At 40.5% G+C, this 20,142-nt stretch overlaps 1 protein-coding gene across 2 annotated transcripts in view; it reads left to right on the forward strand.

Annotated features, from left to right (window-relative positions):
- Positions 1 to 20,142, forward strand: part of cdh7a (cadherin 7a) — a 165,949-nt gene that overhangs the window by 135,994 nt on the left and 9,813 nt on the right. For both annotated transcript variants that reach the window (XM_059947507.1, XM_059947594.1), the window contains 2 exons: positions 5,169 to 5,290; positions 15,620 to 15,737. In XM_059947507.1, the coding sequence (XP_059803490.1) occupies positions 5,169 to 5,290; positions 15,620 to 15,737 (240 nt within the window). The remainder of the gene's footprint in view (positions 1 to 5,168; positions 5,291 to 15,619; positions 15,738 to 20,142) is intronic.

The following is a 20,142-nucleotide window of genomic DNA, read 5'->3' on the forward strand; positions in this document are numbered from 1 at the left end:
CTTCCCCCTTCTGAAGATCACAAGCTATTCCCTGGTCTTGCTGATTTCAGTGCAAGAATATTGTTGCACATTACTCAGCCAGCCAGTCCACCTTGCTCCTGTATGCCTCTTCATTGCCATCTTCAATCAACATTACTTGGTAATTAACATCAACATAAGGTTAAACTTTAGGACAAGTAACTATAAGTTAAGTAATAACGATGAGGGATCCACCAGTGGGTGTGCAGAGTGGATAATTATGTATACTGACCATGGAGAAAGAAGATGTGTAAAGACTGTAATACTTCACTGATGAAGTATTTGGAAGAGGTCATTAACACAATTGAAGTGAAGTAAAGCAGATACGTTTTGTGCAAAAAAAACAATATCAGGGAGATATATGAGGCTTTTTTTTAACTGAAAGTGGTAAGTTCTGTAGTTGTAGCAAGGGATGCAGCAACAAATTTTAAGAGACTTTTAGAGAGGAGCATAAACATGCAGGGAACTTAGGGATATGAATCGTGCAGGTAGAAGAATTAATTTACACATACAGAACATTGGGGGATCTCAGCAGTTAAGGCAGCATCTATGGAAGGAAGTAAACAGTAGGCATTTTGGGGCAAGACCCTCTATAGATGCTGCCTGACCTGCTGAGTTCCGCCAGCATTTTGTGCATTATGATTGAGATTTCCATTGTCTACAGAATCTCTTGTGTCAGGGATTAAATTAATTTGGCATCATGTTCAGCACAGACATTGTGGGCAGAATGGCTTGTTCCTGTGCTCTATTTTTCTATGTTTTATGCTTTGATGGATGTCAAAATTAATCAGTAGTGGACCAGTCTAAGATTGGAATACTATCTGGACTAAAGCAGAGAGAAGCTCCAAGAACATGTAGGGCATAAAGAATAGGAATTGGCCATTCAGCCCCTCAAGTCTGCTCTGCCATTCATAAGACCATGATTAATCTTTGATCTCAGCACCACGGATCCTACAATATATCCCTTGAGTCCCCGTTGCAGAAAGGGGAACAGGGATTGGGTACATCCAGTGTGGAACTGGAATTGCTCTATTATTTTTCACTGGCATTAAGATACAGTGAAAAGCTTGTCTTGCATGCTGTTCATACACATCATATCATTATACAGTTCATTAAGATAGCACGAGATAATGGAATAACAGAATTCAGAATGAAGTTAACAACTACAGAGAAAGTACAGTGCAGGTAAACATTAAAGTGCAACGTGATAATGAGGTAGATTATGAGGTTAAGAGTTCATTTTATTGCACTAAGGAATCATAAAATAGCCTTAAAACAGTGAGGAAGAGACTGCCTTTGAGCCTGGTGGTATATACTTCCAGGCTTTTGTATCTTCTGCCTGATGGCAAGGGATGAAGAGAGAATATCTTGGGTGGGTGAGGTCTTTGATTATGCTGAAATCAAAATGTCTAGACAGTCCATGTAAGGGAGATTGTTTCCCATGATGTGTGTGTCCACAACTCTTGCAGACACGTGCAGAGCAGTTGCAATAACCAGCCATAATGGATCAGTTAAGATGGTGAATGAATAAAAATTGCTGAGAATTGATGAGGGCATGAGAAATCTCTTTTAGCCTCCTGAGGAATTAGAGACATTGGGAATTTTTTTGGTAGTGGAATCAATGTGGTTAGACCAGTTCAGTCCATTGGGAAGAGTCACAACCGAGATACACCAAATGCATTGGAAACACTAAAAGTCATAAAGAGCTGAGGTTACACCCAAACTCCTTACTGTACCCCGGGTGTAAAGTGTCCCCTGAACCAGCAAAGTGGAAGGGATCACTGATCATAATCAATTATTGACAGAAGCACAGTAATGGGTTCCTGGAGTAACTGAGTTAAACCAACTTTCAACTAAAAATATGCTTAAGTAATTGCTCTTGTTGGAAGAGCAGTCTGGCCTGTAATTTCATTTGAGTGTGGCCCCAGGGTGTATCTACCAAGGATAGCACAACGAACTGAATTTGAAGTCATTTAAGTGGAATTTAAAGTAATTTCAACTAATTACAGCCACGTTAGAAGAATGATGAATGAGCTTCAGCTGGCAGTGGTCGATGTGGCTGCAGATATTGAAGGCGGGTTAATGTGCTTATGATTGCTGTAGACCTATGATTCTAGGTGAAACTAGATGGGTGACCCACCTTGTGGGCAGGGCTTATTTTGAGAAGGCTGGCATTAATGTCAGTGCAAAAGTGCTCCAGTTACTGGCCCAGGCTACTCTGAGAACACCTCCCTAACCTAAAACTTGTAACGCTAAGATCGATAAGGCAGAGGGTGCATGAACCCTCTGAGAGTGCATGTACATTCACCGCCGGCTGAATGTCCTCCACAGAATCATGCACGGAGAGATAGCAGCAGTGTTTCATTGAGAATTGGAAATGGTTTATCATTGCAGTATGCTCTGAAATACAGTGAAAATCTTGTCCCACATACTGTTTATACAGATCAGATCATTACACAGTGCATTTAGGTAGTACAAGGAACTAGAGTAACAGAAATCAGCTAGTTGAAGTGTGGGGCAGGTAGACAATAAGGTGCTAGATGATAACTAGGTAGATTGCAAGGTCAAAATCCCATCTTATTCTCCCATCTCTGCTCCCCAACATGGCTGTTGCAGTATCTTCATCAGAGGGACTGAAGCAGCTCAGAAGGCAGCTCGCCATTTTCTCAAGGACAATTACAAAGAGGCAATAAATGCAGCCCTTAACAGCAATGTCCAGAGGCTCAAATACACAACAAATAAGTAAGGATTTCAGGAACCCTTGTTTAAAAGTGTTACAGGCTAGACTTACACTTCTTGTGCTAGGTCTATTGTTGTCACATGTACAGTGAAAAATTTTGTTTTACAGATCATCCATGCAGATCATTTTGCAACTTATGTACTTTGACATAGTACAAGGGAAAAGCAATAACAGAATATGGGATATGGTGTTACAGAGAAAGTGCATGCAAGTTAGAAGAAAAAAAGTTAACAGTGAGACCTAGATGACTAGCAACCACCCATTTATTCTAATCCTGTATTAATCCTATTTTTGATTCTCCTCACATTTTCTTCAACTCCCTCAGATTCTACAATTTAGCTACACTCCAGGGGGCGATTTGCAGTGGCCAGTTGAACTGACAATCTGCATGTTCTTGGGATGTGGGATAGAAAGCCAGTACAGAGAGAAAATCTTCATGGTTAGAATCAGAATCAGGTTTATTATCACTGACATGTGATGTGAAATTTGTTAACTTAGCAGCAGCAGTTCAATGCAATACATAATCTAGCAGAGAGAGAAAAAATAAAAATAATAATAAATAAACAAGTGAATCAATTACGTGTTTTGAATAGATTTTTAAAAAATGTGCAAAAACAGAAATACCGTATATTAAAAATATGTGAGGTAGTGTCCAAAGATTCAATGTCCATTTAGGAATCGGATGGCAGAGGGGAAGAAGCTGTTCCTGATTCACTGAGTGTGTGCCTTCAGGATTCTGTACCTCCTACCTGATGTAACAGTGAGAAAAGGGCATGCCCTGGGTGCTGGAGGTCCTTAATAATGGATGCTGCCTTTCTGAGACACCGCTCCCTGAAGATGTCCTGGGCACTTTATAGGCTAGTGCCCAAGATGGATCTGACTAGAATTACAACTCTCTGCAGCTTCTTTCAGTCCCGTGCAGTAGCCCCTCCATACCAGACAGTGATGCAGCCTGTCAGAATGCTCTCCACGGTACAACTATAGAAGTTTTTGAGTGTATTTGTTGACATGCCAAATCTCTTCAAACTCCTAATAAAGTATAGCCACTGTCTTGCCTTCTTTATAGCTACATCGATTGAGAGTACTGCTGCTACTCGTGTCATGCCTAGGTGCCCCAGAGAATGTGCAGACTGCACATTGAGTGCACTGGAGTTTAGGATTGAACTAGTGAGAATGCTGAATAAAGTTTTATAAGCTTTTCACTATCTGGGTGCAAGAGATCTACAAACTCTTTGTCATTGCCTGGAGAAATGCCTGGAGAACAGCCTTGAATCAATTCAAGAATTAACAAAAAATCTGTGATATTATATGTTGTGTTGAATTATTCTTATGCTGACATGCTTTAAAATCAGAGTTGTCCACAGCTCTGTGCATATGTTCTTACTTTTTTGATGATTTCCTCTAATTTATTGTAGTATTTTAGAGTTCTGCTTCTTTTTGAACATTTGGCCTTCACAGCTGTAACAGAGATGAAAGCTTATTGAACACTTGGTGTTCTCAGCTGTAAATGATATTAATGCTTTCATCTCTGAGGCAGGTAGTCCTGAGTTCAATTCTTATTCCAGGCACTTGCTCAGATAGAATCAGGATAACATGCAGAACTGAGAGAGTCAAGCACTATCAGAAGTCTTTTGGATCAGATGTTAAGCCTATGCTCTATTTCTTCTGTCAGTTGTATGCAAAGGGTCGCACAGCATTTGTTTGAGGAAGTTCTCCTCAATATCCCTGCCAGCATTTATCCCTCGCAAATTAACCTGGTATTATCAAATTGCTTTTGTGGGAGTTTGTTGGGTGTAATCTGCCTGGCATATTTCTTATAACACAACAGACTGGCCTATACATGAAGACTGATATAAAAATTGTTTTAAATTAGAAACGATATAATGTTATTGGTTTATGATTGTCACATGTACCAAGACACAGTAAAAAAAAACTTTGTTTTACACACAATCCATACAGATCATTTCAAAACAGCAGTGCATCAAGATAGTACAGGGAAAAGCAATACCAGGATGCAGGATATGTTGTGGCAGTTATAGAGAAAGTGTTGCGTCAGTAGACCATAAGGTACAAGAGGCACAACAAAGTAAGTTGTAAGATCAAGAATTTATCTTCATCATGCCAGAGTCCTATAACACCAGGTTAGAAGCTGTCTTTGAGCCCAGTGTAATGAGTTTTCAAGATTCTGTATTTTCTCTGATGGGAGATACATGTCTGAGGTGGGTGTGGTTTCTGATGAGTTTGGCTGCTCTTATGATGCAATAGGAAGTCCATGGAGGGGTAGCTGGTTTTCTTAATAGACTGGGCTGCATTCACAATTTTCTGCACTTCCCTGTGGTCTTGGGCAGAGTGGTTGCCATACCGAGCAGTGTCACTCTGAGACATTAATCTTTCCTTGTACTTCGAACAGAGAATCCTGCACAAGTTGGAAGGGGATCGGTTCACATTAGCTTGGTGGATGTCAATGACAACGTCCCTGAGTTTCCAATGGAATACGAAACATTTGTTTGTGAAAATACCAACCATGGCAAGGTAAGGAAATTCTCTCTCAATCACATAATAGTCTTTGGCAAAATAAACTGGTTTGGCTTTGCCCATCTCTGATCTCTCCTTCTTATAATCATCTGATGTAGAGGACCAGCCTTGCTGGCCTTCTCAACTCTGGATTCTAGCAGTTTGGCTGAGTGGAAACGGGAACTATGCTGGAAGCCCCATGCATAAACTTCACAGAAAGCTGATTAAATCTCATCCTCAACAAAGCTGTAATGGTTTCATATGTAATGGTTCTTAAACGTATCATACAAGAATATATAGAGACAATTCTTTAAAAGCTATTACCATAGGGTAAATAATTAAGTAATAAATTCATAAAAAATAAAGACTAACAGTAGCTTAAAACACAAGTAATAACATACAAAAAATAATTATTAAAGTATCTGTTTTTTCTCTTTCCATGCTCATCGAATGCTCTACAATACTCCCTGAATATTTGAAGTGTTGTGCTCAGTTTTGTTCACCCTGCTATCAGACAGATGCCATTAAGCTGGAAAGAGTGCAGAAGAGATTTATGAGGATGTTACGAGGACTCTAGGGAGTTATGAAGAGTAGTTGAGCAGGCTGAGACTTTCTTCATTCATTGGAGAATATGGAGTCATCTGAGAGAGTTGTCTGAAATTATAAGGGGCATAGATATTGTGAATGCATGTAATCTATTCCCTGGGGTTTGGGAATCAAGATCTAGAGGGCATAGTTAAGAGGTGAGATGTAATAGGAACCTGAGAGATGGAGGGTGGTTAGTGTATGGAATGAACTGCCAGAGCAAGTGGTTGAGGCAGGTACATTAACAAAATTTAAAAGATACTTGAATAGGATTAGTTAAAGGCATATGAACTAAGTGCATGCAAATAGAAATAGGAACATTGGTCAGCATGGACCATTTTGGCCAAAAGGCCTTTTTCACTGCCGTACGGCTTTATGGCAGGAGTGGGATCTGAGAGGTGATATCCCCGAGCAGGGCTGGGCTTCATTGCCCATGAGACTATTTCAATATCACCTGCCCAATCTGCTTCAAGGCCTTGATGGAATTGATTACAGTTTACACAGGCTGTGGTTTGATAAATTGAAATAGGTGCTGTCTACGCCCTCTCTGCTAAAGTCTCATCTCTGAATCACTCCTCTGTTAGTTCATGGCCTCTGCTAGTCCCTAAACACAAAGTTCTCTGGGGAGAGCTTCTAGATTACCATTACCCTGCCTCCTACAACACCCATTATCAGAGTGTCTTAGAATTTTAAATTCTATCCTCTTTGTTAAGAAATCATTTCTCTGGATCAACTTTACACAACTGTAAGATCAAATGGAAAAAATAGGGCAATTGGCCCTTTAAGCTTCCAATTCTGTCAGTGTCCAAAAATGTACAGAGCACCACAGCCCTTGAATCCTTATCTTCTATTTGTTTTACAAGACAAGGGCATTGCTGATAACCTATCATCTTACACACCTCCACTATATCACCTTTTAATCTCTGCCTTCTCGGAAGCAAGCTATCCTCATAGTTTTACACTTTAAAACTTCCAAACTTCGGCAGTCAGCCTAGAGGAATCGGCCTCCCTCCTAATTGGTTTTATAATTAAATACTTCCAGTTCAAACATATCTATTCAATTTATTTCATGGTAAGAAGGGGCAAAAAGCTATACAGCACAGAAAAGAGGACCTTCAACCCAACTAGTCCATGCCAACTAAGTTCCTACCTGAGCAAATCCCATTGGCCTGCATTTTGCCCAAATCCCTCTAAACCTTTCCTATTCATGTACATGTTTAAATGTCTTCTAAATCTTGTAATGTACCCACCTTTACAACTTTCTCTGGCAGCCTATTCAAGATAACAACCACCCTCCCCCTGTCTGAGAAACTTGCTCCTCAGATCCCCTTTAAATCTTTCCCTTCTCACCTTAAACTTACGCCTTTGAGAGAAAGATTGTAAAAATCAATTTTGTCTATGCTCCTTATGATTTCATAAACCTCTATGGGGTCACCTCTCAGCCTCCTTCACTCTAGGGAAAACAATCCTAGCCTTTCCAGACTTTCCTTATATATTTCAACTCCTCCAGTCCCAGAAATATCCTTTGAAATCTTTTCTTTACTGACCCATTATCAGCAAGAGTGTGTCAGTGATGGCACCAGCATTGGCTGTATCAGAAATGTTTGTGTGCTAAACTCACACAGTTCCCCAAAAAAATTATGCAGAAAGGTTCCCATGATCTGTGCATTGTCTACAGACAACAAACGTGGGGCGCTGGAAAAACACTGCAGCTTTCAATCCTTGTCATTCAATGATTGCTGGACCCTTTACTCCTTTACAAGATCACAAAGCGGTATAATTAGATTAAATCATAGGGGTCCGTGGATATGATAGTAATTTAAATTAAGGAATATTCATTTGAAGCAAATTAAAAATTAACTTGCCAAGTGAAAGATGAACTTGCAGCTTTAAAAGAAATCAGGAAGCTTTTATTTGCTGTGATCGCAATTAGAATAAAAGGAATCTAGAATATAGACCATGAAAGACCATTCAAAATTAGTTATCATGACAGTTCCATTATATGCCCAGAAAATCCATTATACAGCAATTCTCCACACGTAAGAATGAAGATAAATATTATAAGCTTAATTTAATATTCCCTGTGCAATGAAAGTAAGACCTGATTTAATATCAGACCTTTTATGACCTTTAGACCTTCCGAGGCATTTCACAGTCAAATTAAGTATACTGGGTGTGCAGACATTGTTATAATGTAGAAAACAAGTAAGATCTTTTACTCAAATCTGTATCCTCAGGTTATGAACCCTTCCACTATGGGAACAGCTTCTTTTTGTTTATTCTACCAAAATTCTTCATCATTTTTTCATGATCTTCACTTCCGCTGTTGTACCAGGGTCAATGTTTTAGATTTGTGGATCATTGGGATCTCTTCATGGGAAGCATGACCAGTACAAAAGGACGAGATACACCTGAACTCAAGTGGGACTAAAATCCTTGTGGGTATGTTCACTAAAGCTATTGGGGAGGGTTTAAGCTAGTTTGGCAGGGGTATAGGAACCAGAGTGATAGTTCAGAGGATGGGGCAGTTGGTGTAAAGGTAGATGTAGTGTGTAGATAAGGCATAATTTCAGTCAGTTGGATAGGTTGAAATGAGTTAACGCAAGAAATATCAGGGACAAAGGTGATGAAATTAAAGCATTGATCAGTATGTGGAACTACAGTATTGTGGCCATTGTAGAGACCTTGCCGTCACAAGGGCGTGAATGGCTGCTGGACGTTCTGGGGTTTAGTCAGGGATGGAGGTAAAAGGGGTGGAGGAGTGGCACTGCTAATCAAAGACAGTCTCACAGCTGCAGTAAGGGGGGACATCATGAAGGATCATTCATTGAATCACTGTGGATGGATGTTACAAATAGGAAGGAAGTAATCCCTCTATTTGGAGTATTCTATAAATCCACCCCCCCCCCCCCAATAGCAATAGGGTGTCTGAGGAGCTGATCAAATTTAATATCAGAGAACGTATACAGACTACAGCCTGAAATTCTTACTTTTTGCAGACATTAAGACCCCAAAACCCCTCCCTACCCATCACAAGCAGCAGCCAAAGTATTGACTTCCCCTCTCCCCAATGCAACAGCAAAAGCACTGTCCCCCCATGCAAGGAATAGCAAAAGCCCTCAAAGAAACCTTGATCTAGAGTTGATCAAAAGCTCCAGTCCACAACCCAGCATTTTGGTATCTCAGACGAGCTCTCTGTCACCAATAAGGGAAAGAGAAAGATCGCTCCAGCAGCAACAAAAACAAGAGACCAGCAACTCGCTGTTCCAATGTTTCACTCTTCTCTGTTACTTCCTTGAGCCCAACTAGAGGACTGACAAGCTGTCATGAGAGGGGGGGGGGGTGGGAAGAGAAAGCGAAAAAAAGAAGAAAAAACAGCGACCTTCTTCCAACAACACACACAAAATGCTGGTGGAACACAGCAGGCCAGGCTGCATCTATAAGAAGAAGCGCTGTCGACGTTTCGGGCTGAGACCCTTCGTCAGGACTCGTGTTTGACCTTCTTCCAACAGCAGCTCACACTGCCTGCTGTCCCGATGTTTCAGTCTCCCACGACACTTCAGTCATTGACATCGGCAAGGAACCAGCCGTCTACGGAGCAGCACTCAGAAGGTGCACGCCTTTCGGTCCACTCCTAGAGATACCAAAATGCCAGACCAAACAGCCGTTGCAAATACCCACCGCTTACAGAGAACCAGAGTTTGAGCTGTAGCTGCAGATATTGGAAAGGCACAAAAATAAATGTGTTGTTATCATGAGTGATCAATTTCCCTAATGTTGATTGACACCTCCTTAGTACAAAATGCAAGGATGGGGGCGGAACTTATTAGGTGCATCCAGGATGGATTCCTGGCATAATAAGCAGGAACTTGGGAGCGGAAATTAGAAATGTATGTACTCAGGGGAAATGCACAACGGTAACATGGAGGTTGTTTAGGTGGCACTTGCATGGGGTTCTGGATAGTATATCCTTTTGAGGCAGGGAAAGGATAGAAGGGTGAAGGAAACAGGTAGTCAAGAGGAAAACAGAAGTATACTTAAGGTTTAAGAAGCAAGGACCAGACAGGGCTCTAGAGAGTTAAAAGGTAGCCAGAAAGGAGATTAAGAATGGACTTGGGAGAGCCAGAGAGGGTCATAAGAAGACATTGGTGAGCAGGATTAAGGAAAAATACAAGCATTCTACATGTACATGAAGAACAAGAGGATGACCAGAGTAATAGCAGAGCGATCAAGGATAAAAGAAGAAACATGCGCTTGGAGTCAGTGATAGGGGAGGACTTTGATGAATACTTTGCTTCAATTTTCATCACTGAGATGGACCTTGATGAATGTGAGGACTGTATACAACAAGTTGATCTGCTGGAAGATGTCGATGCTAAGAAAGAATACTAATGTTGAAAAACTTCATGATAGATAAGTCCCCAGAGCTGGATGGGATATACCCCAGGTTATTATGGGAGGTGAGGGAAGAGTTTGCTGCATCTTTGGTAATGATCTTTGCATCCTCACTGGCCACAGGATGCCTTACCAATAGATTTGAAGGAGGCAAATGTTATGCCTTTGTTCATGAAAGGAAGTAGTGATAATCCTGGGAATTACAAAACAGTGAATCTTCTGTCAGTGGTTGGCAAAATATTGGAGAGGATTCTGAGAAACAAGATGTGCAACTATTTGGAGAAGCATAGTCTAATTAGGAATAGTCAGTATGACATTAAGAAGGGCAGATGATACCTCACAAACCTGGTTGAATTCCTTGAGGATGTGACAATGCACATTGATGAAAGTGGAGCAGTGAATGTGGTGTGTATGGATTTTAGTAAGGCATTTAATAAGGTACTCCATTAGACTCATTCAGAAAATCAAGAGGCAGGGAATCCAGGGTAACTTGGCTGTGAGGATCCAGAAATAACTTGCCAACAGAGAGCAGAGGACAGTGGGAGATAGTGCATATAGATTCTGCCTAGGGGTTGGTGAGCAGTGATGTTACGCAGGAACCTGTCATGGGATCCCTGTTCTTTGTGATTTTTATAAATTACTTAAAAAGAAAGAACATCCAAAAGTTCCAATGCACATCATGTGAACTGTGAAAGTAGATCAAAAGCCTGGTTACAGCAACCTTTAGAAGGATTACAAGAGATGGTCTTCCTAACCTATTATGCCTGTTCCATCATTCTATGGCTGTTGTGTGACTAAACTCCTTAAAGTAACCCTTTCCCCTGTTCCTTAAAAGCTTTGATTTCTTAAAATCTCTAAATCCCAGGGTTATTATACTTGTCGCTACCTCATTAAAGTAGGCAACATAGTCAAAGGTCCCACCCACCCTGGATAGACGTTCTTTCTTCTGTCAATATAGAAGATGAAAAAGCCCGAAAGCACATACCACCAGGCTCAAGGACAACTTCTCTCTCTATTGAACAGTTCAATAAGATGGATTCTTGGTCTCAAAGCTGTGGCCTTCTCACTTTATTGTTTGCCTGCATTGTACTTTCTTTGTAACTGTAACACTTTAAGTTCAATTTTAATTATCATTCAACCACACATGAATACAGCTGGATAAAATAGCATTCCTCTGGGGCCAAGTTACAAAATAAACAATGTACACACAGCACATTCCAGATAGCGAGCAAACATACAGTCAAACAAAAGGAATATATGGTCCAAGTCCCTGATTGACATGTCCTGTGAACTAATGTTGTCCACATGTGAACTCTATTTCTTTGCAGTCTGTTGTTTTCCCTTGCACTTCCTCAATAATGAAATGGTCTGTGTAGGTAGCATATGTAACAAAGTTTTTTTAGTTTACCAATTTACCAATTTAAAATTAACATTCAGGAGAGAACCAATGGGTGCTCAGGGAAGAGAATTCTATTTTCTTGCCATTCTCTGACAGCTTTCTCACTTCCTCAACAACTTGGCTCTATTTTTTAAACCAGCCACGGAATAGAGTTCTCTCTCTCTGCCACACTGATCTACAAAAAATGTGAATGGAATCTCCATTTCACCTTCTTAATTCCGAGGAATGCATCCCCAGTTTCTGCACTTAAGTTATTCCTGAAAATCCGTATGATAAACTACTCCTAATTATGGGTTTAGTGGGTTGCTGTTTGGAACAAAGATTTATTTTTTCATTTGTAGAAGTCATGCTCGCAAGGTTTGAAAGTGATTTAGTTTTGTTCAAGAATTACACATTCGTCATGAATGGTCTGATTTCCAATATGCAAATAGAACACAGCACCTCAAAATGGAAGCTGTCTGCCAAATGGTAGCAATCTAATTGATCTCACTGAGGAGAGCTAAGATTTTTTGATTACGCCAAATAATAGTTCTGGCTAACAAACGTAAATCTGTGAAAGTTTCTGAATAAGTAAATAAGCTTCTGCGTAGGGCTGTCACATCAGTCAATTTGGTTGTCCATAGAAACAGTACATTCATAAAATCACTCATCTATGGTTACTCATACCCATTCCATCTCTGTGAATAAATTTTAATTAGTTCCAAACTACTTCCAACTAATCTACTATAAGTGAGAGGAAGGTCAAATTTAGGATCAACGCTGGAGTTGAGACCAAAACAGAGACTAAGATTGGCATTGCCGTGCAGGGGTGTCAATGATGAACTTTCCAGCAGTTGTTCATAGAAACTCCCGACCAGGACACAGGACAGGAATAATCAGTCCACTGTGAGATGATGTTTTCAGGTGAGAGGAGAGAGAGAGATTTAATAGGAAATTTAAAAGTTAAATTTAAAAGGAGATTTAAAAGTTGCCCATGGGACAACTTTTCCATCCAGGAAGTGATCAGTAAATGGAATGAGGAAAATGGTTGAGGCAGGTACAATAAAAATGTACTTGGACAGGTACATGGACAGCAAAGAGTTTAGAGGGATGTGTGTCAAAAGCAAGCTGACTGGGATAGATAACTTGGTTAATATGGACAATTTGGACCAAGGGCCTGTTTCCATGGTGTTTAACTCCATGATTATATTGACTGTTAAATTCCCTCAAAACAAACCTGACTCACTAATTGGTATTGGTTTATTATTGATTATATGTTCCAAGATATGGTGAAAAGCTTGTTTTACATACTGTTCATACAGATTAAACCATTACGCAATGCATTGAGTAGAACAAGGCAAAACAATAATAGAATGAAGTGTAACAGCTGCAGAGAGAGTGAAGTGCAGGTGAACAATAAGGTGTGAGATCAAGCGTCCATCTTATTGTCTAGGGAAACATTTAGTAGCCGCATTGCAGAGGGCAGAATCTGTCCTTTACCCTGGTGGAATGTGTTTTCAGGCTTAATGCCCTCACAGAAACAGGCCTTTCAGCCAACTATGCTGACTCTCAAAGCCTACCTATATTTGGTCTGGTGCCATCATGTGCTTGTCATGTGACTCGTGCTTGTCTAGATGCTTGTATGTTGTGAGACTACCTGTCTCCACCACCCACTCGGACAATGTGTTCCAGATTCCAACCACCCTCTGGGTAAACATGTTCTTAAGGGAATGAAATGAATAAATCAACTTAATCTGATTAGGCCAATATGTCACCCCCATACCCACCCAAATGACCTGCTCCTCGATGCTCTTTGAAATGCTCGGTAAGCTACCTAATCTCAAGGGGTAACAGCGGGTGGGCAAAAAGTGCTGAAGAACAGAATGAAGCCATAACAAAGATATCCTGAAGGCCCTTTTTAGGCTGGCCTTCAACAGTCAGGGTATTGAATCTTGAAGTTGTGATATTATGTTGGAATCGTACAAGATGTAGGAGAGGTTGCACCATGAGTATTGTGAGCAGGTTTGGTCACCTTGCTGTAGGAAAAACGCTGTTAAGCTGAGAAAAGTACAAAGGAGGTTTACAATAATGTCTCCAGGTCGTGAGGGGCTGAGGTATAGAGAGAGGTTGGGCAGGTTAGGAGTTAATTCCTTGGAGCATAGGAGACTGTGAGGTGACCTTATTGGAATGTATAAAATCATAAGGGACACAAACAAGGTGAATGAACAGTGACCTTTTCCAGTGTTGAGAATCAAAAATTAGAGTGAATAGGTCTTAGGCGAGAGGAGAAAGATTTAATCAGATTCTGAGGGGCAATGACTTCATATAATGAGTGGTATCTTTATGGAACAAGCTGTCAGAGGGACAGGCCGAGGCAGGTAAAATAACAGCATTTAAAAGTCATTTTGGATAAGTATGCAAATGAGAATAGTTTCATAGTTTACTGGCTAAACACAGGCAAATGGAAGTAACTTAGATTACCACTTTTCTTAACATTGATGAGTTGGGTTAAAGGGCCTGTTTCTATAATGTATTAGTCTTTGACTCTCTATGGTACTGTGACAAGAAGGCTGAGAGAATTGGGAAGGATAATACATTGCTGATTGAATGCATTGGCAATTTTCATCAGGCATTTATATTTATCTCCAGCTGTATATATTCCATAAATGCAAGCTCTTCCTTACCTCTGCCCAGTTCATCACTCACATTATTTCTGTTCACTGGTCTTTACTGCTCTTATCCCACAACCATTCAGTTTTACCAGCTGGTAGAGACTCAGCTCCTACCCCAACCCTGTTACTGCCTGTGTGAAGTTTGCATGTTCCACCTATGGCCATATGTGCTTTCTCAGGGTGCCCAGGTTTCCTCACACATTCTAAAAGATCTGGGTTGGTAAGTTAATAAGCAACTATAAATTGCCCCTAGTGTGTTAATGAGTGGTAGAGTCTGGTGGGGAGGGGTTAGATGTTGATGGGATTTTGGTGAGAATAAAATGGGTCAGGGTAGGAAATGGGTTCTTGATGCTCAGTATGCTCAATTCCTGTGCTGTGATTTTCTAAATCTATCCTTTAATACTGTCTCTATGAGTCTACAGTACTTCAAGTTCCTGGTAATAACTCCCATAATGAACAATCGTGTCTATCTTTGTTCAAGTTTTTAATTGACACACTCACCAACTCTTTTTGTTGATTGGACATTTCACTAATTTAGAGGACTATATAAGTGCAACCTGCAGTTTCGGGCAAAGATCCTGGCACTGTAAAATTGTAAGAAGCTCTTAAGGATTAAGGATTTGTTGGTTTATTATTGTCACACGTACCAAGGCATGGTGAAAACCTGTTTTGCAGACCATCCATACAGATTATTTCATTACAACAGCACACTGAGGTAATACAAGTTAAACAATAACAGAGAGCTGTATAAAATGTTAGAGATATTGAGAAAATGCAGTGCAGGCAGACAATAAGGTGCAAGGCTGTGATGAAATAGATCGTGAAGCCAAGAATCATCTGTGTTAGGTGATTGGTCACTAGGCTTATATCACTGGGATAGAGCTTTCCTTAAGTCTTCTATAAATGGCACCATGCCATCAATTCCATATTCTGTATAATATTAAGGTAGTGTATTGTCACTGTATGATTATAGTTGATGTCACTGCAACAAAGAAAGCAGTGAATGGCAGTGAACCCATTGAAGGAGTGAGGATTGGATGGAAGATGGTCAGAAATGTATTTCTCAACCATTGAGATGTATTTAGTAAATTACAAGACTCAGTAGGTACTGTGTGAAGAAAGGCTGAATGATTGTTTCCTCATTCTATGCTTGCCAACATCTTTATCTTACGATATTCATGGCTCTTCACAAGTGTTTGGAAATGTACATTTGTCTAACGAGGATATCTTGACCTTCTGAATTTGACCTGATATGTCGAATTGCTTCAGCCAGGCTTCAAGTCCAAAATCAATTCTAATCTTTTACTGCAATTACAGGTAATACAGAAGATCAGTGCTGTGGACAAGGATAAACCACCCAGTGGACATCACTTCTATTTCTCCCTTGCTCCTGGGGCTGGTAGTAACCTTAACTTCACGGTGCAAGATAACAGAGGTATTTGTGTATTTCATGGTTTATGACCTCTCTCTAATATGTTTACCACTGAATTTTGGTTAAAAACCACCTTGCCTGCTGTATATTAACGACGGAGTAATTGGTCTCCATTGTAATTTATATAATGATTAGCTGTCGGGCCAAAAATGTTGCTGTCTTAATTATTGCAAATGCCAAAGAAAGGTGGTCTCTTTCTACAATTTCTGCTCCCTGAATTGAATTTGGTAGAACTCCTGTCACTGACCCAGAAGCCCAGGACTTGAGCAGTAAGTTCAAGCTGAATTCTGAGGGAGTGTCATATTGTCGGAGGCGCTGGCATTTTTTCAAAGAATTGTCCTGGATGATGTGACAACAATCCTTTGGCTCAATTTTCCAGAGCAAGGAAACCATCTTAGTTTGTATTCCTCAAACTTAAAATCACAGAGTGATTATAGCTCAGAAGGATGCCATTCAGCCCATTGTGTCCATGCTGGCTCTTTTGCAGAGTGAATCACTTGTTGCATCCAGCTCCCAGTCTTTTCCCCAATTTCACTGTGCTCTTTTATCATGCAAGGAGATATCAAGACAGTTGGCAAAATGTTGGTCCAAAGGGGTAGGCTTTAAGGTGCATCATAATGAGAGATTGTAGAGGGAGTTTGTGGAGGGAATGTCAACAGCTATTATAACAATGCAGTGATTAGGTACAGGTGTCAAATCAAGTCAAAGCAAGTTTATTGTCAAAGCACAAGTAGAGTGAGGTGCATGTATAATTAAAATAATTTCTAGCAGCAGCATTACAGGCATGTTGATTCAGAAAACACACTGAATATAAATTATATGTGAATTATATTAGACAGCGAAGAAACAAGCCATAAGTTTAAAAAAAAACACAATCAGGGACAAGTCTATAATAGAGGAAGAGGCAGTCCATGGTGTTCCATTGTTGAGGGAGGTTTAAACAGCATATACACTGAGTGGCCACTTCAATAGGTACACCTGCTTGTCAAATATCTAATAAGCCAACCATGTGGCAGGAACTCAATGCAGACGTGGTCAAGTGTTTCAGTTGCTATTCAGACCAAACATCAGAATAGGGAAGAAATGACTTTGATTGTTGCCGCCAGACAGGGTTGTTTGACTATCTCAGAAACTGCCACATGGATCAGTGCTGAGTCCATTGTTCTTTGTCATCTATATCAATGATCTGGATGATAATGTAGTAAATTGGATCAGCAAATTTTCTGATGATACAAAGGTTGGAGGTGTAGTGGACATGAGGAAAGTTTTCAAAGCTTGCTGCGGGATCTGGACCAGCTGGAAAAATGGGCTGAAAATTGGCAGATGGAGTTTAATACAGACAAGTGTGAGGTATTGCACTTTGGAAAAAACCAAGGTAGAACATACAAGGTAAATGGTAGGGCACTGAGGAGTGCGGTAGAACTGAGGGATCTAGGAATACAGATACAAAATTCCCTAAAGGTGGCGTCACAGGTAGGTAGGGTAGTAAAGAGAGTTTTTAGTACATTGGCCTTTATAAATCAAAGTATTGAGTATAAGAGTTGGAATGTTATGGTGAGGTTGTATAAGGCATTGGTGAGGCCAAATCTGGAGTATTGTGCGTAGTTTTGGTCACTGAATTACAGGAAGGATATTAATAAGGTTGAAAGAGTGCAGAGAAGGTTTACGAGGATGTTGCCGGGACTTGAGAAACTGAGTTACAGAGAAAGGTTGAATAGGTCAGGACTTTATTCCCTGGAGTGTAGAAGAATGAGGGATGATTTGATAGAAATATATAAAGTTATGTTGGGTATAGATAGAGTGAATGCAAGCAGGCTTTTTCCACTGAGGCCAGGGGAGAAAAAAAAAACAGAGGACATGGGTTAAGGGTGAAGGGGGAAAAGTTTAAAGGGAACATTGGGGGGGGGGAGCTTCTTCACACAGAGAGTGGTGGGGGTGTGGAATGAGCTGCCAGATGAAGTGGTAATTGCGGGCTCTCTTTTAACATTTAAGAAAATCTTGGACTGGTACATGGATGAAAGGTGTATGGAGGGATATGGGCTGGGTGCAGGTCAGTGAGACTAGGCAGAAAAATGGTTCAGCACAACCAAGAAGGGCCAAGAGGCCTGTTTCTGTGCTGTAATGTTCTATGGTTCTATGCTGATCTCCTGGGATTTTCATTCACAACAGTCACTAGAATTTACAGAGAATTGTGCAAAAAATTAAAGAAAGACATCCAGTGAGTGGCAGTTCAATGGACAAATACACCTTATTAACAAGAGAGGTCAAAAGTGGCCAGACTGGTTCAAGATGTCAGAAAAGTCAGAAAAGAATATGATATTAATGGTATGACTCTTGGCAGTGTGGAGGATCCGAGGGATTATGGGGTCTGAGTCCATCGGACGCTCAAAGCAGCTGCACAGGTTGACTCTGTAGTTAAAAATGCATATGGTGTATTTTTTTAATTGTGGAATTGAATTAATGAGCCAAGAGGTAATGTTGCAGCTATATAGGACCCTGGTCAGACCCCACTTGGAATACTGTGCTCAGTTCTGGTCGCCTCTCTACAGTAAGGATGTGGAAGCCATAGAAAGGGTGCAGAGGAGATTTACAAGGATGTTGCCTGGATTGGGAAGCATGCCTTATGAAAACAGTTTGAGTGTACTCAGCCTTTTCTCGTTGGAGCAACAGAGAATGCAGATGACCTGATAAAGGTGTATAAGATGATGAGAGGCATTAATTGTGTGGATAGTCAGAGGCTTTTTCCCAGGGCTGAAATGGTTGCCACAAGAGGACACAAGTTTAAGGTGCTCGGGAGCAGGCACAGAGGAAATGCCAGGGGTAAGTTTTATATGCAAAGAGTGGTGAGTGCGTGGAATGGGCTGCTGGCAACGATAGTGGAGGTGGATACGATAGGGTCTTTTAAGAGACTTTTGGACAGGTACATGGAGCTTAGAGAAATAGAGGGCTATGAGTAACCCTAGGTAATTTCTAAGGTAAGGACATGTTCCGCTCAGCTTTGTGGGCTGAAGGGCCTGTATTGTGCTGTAGGTTTTCTATGTTTTTTCTATGTAAAAGTGACAGCAACTAAAGTAACCATGTGGTACAACAGTGGTGTGCAGAAAAGCTTCTCTGAATGCACAACATGTTAAACTTTGAAGTGTATGGGCTACAACAGTAGAAGACCCAACCAGGTTCGACTCCTCTGGCCACTTTACTAGTTACACTTCTGTACCTAATATAGAGGTCTCTGAGTGTATATGTCCAATTACCTCTTTAAAACCACAATGTAACCTCTCTCCATCACATCTGCGGGTAGTGGATTCTAGATTCCATCCCAACACTACATAAAAGAAGTGTTCTCTTGTAATACTCTTAACTCTCTCCACCTATATTTTCTAACTGTGACTCTCCACCAATGGAAGAAGCCTCCCACTATCCCCACTGTGTCCTGACTTCTTTGTATATAATTCCATCAGAGCTCTTTGCAGCCTTCTTTTCAAAGAAAGTGGACCCACCCAATCAATATGAACTCATCGGGTACATGGTAAGAAAAGTTCAGAGTGTTATGGGCCAAACATGGCAAAGTGGGACTAGCTTAGGTAGGCATCTCGGTTGGCATGAATGAGTTGAGTCGAAGGAGCCATTTTCGTGCTATATGACTTCCTGACTCCATTAGTAAGACACATAGTATTATATTGTGATCTGTTAGAGTTTGTTGTGAACAAATTTGTTGAGTTATTCCCCCTTACTGCAATAAAAGGGGAAAAACACTTCAAAAATACTTCTGTGTCTCAAATGACCAGAAAGGGAAGTGTGGGGTGCCATATAAATGCAGATCTTTCTTTATCTCTCTTAGTCAGAGGAAGATACAATATCATAGGTACAGATTTTTTTTTATTGCTGTTCTTATCATATTCAACAATATAGTTGCTAAGTTATGGTGAGATAAGAAATTCACTGAAGGTGACCCTTTTGAACTAAACTGAAAAGTTAGGCTGACTGGAAGAATGAACAGGTATTTTATTTCCTGGTAACTCTGAAAATGATTCTCTAAATCTGGTTGAAATGCCTCCAAAAGAGAGTGACCTCTTTCTAATGTCATGCATTTTACATTCTGATATGACAGCAGGACAAAAATGTTTTTTTTTTTGCTTTGTTAATGGCTTTTTGGTGCAAACATGTTATTCATTGTGTGACTGATCAATCAAAGAGTGAAGATGCTGGAGACCCGTGTCACTGAACAACACGTCCTTGTGTCATGAAATGATGGATGATGACGGGTGCTCCTCATAATTAAGCAGTGTTTTACTCAAGGGCGTGCAGAGCTACTGAGGAAGGCAGGATTGAGAATGGCAGTGCAAAGACAAGTTCTATGGTGTCCATTTAAAATGAATACAGCTGAAAGAAAAAGGAAGTGGTTAACAGT

Source organism: Hypanus sabinus, chromosome 1 (genome assembly GCF_030144855.1).
Source record: "Hypanus sabinus isolate sHypSab1 chromosome 1, sHypSab1.hap1, whole genome shotgun sequence".
In the NCBI taxonomy this organism is placed as follows: Eukaryota; Metazoa; Chordata; class Chondrichthyes; order Myliobatiformes; family Dasyatidae; genus Hypanus; species Hypanus sabinus.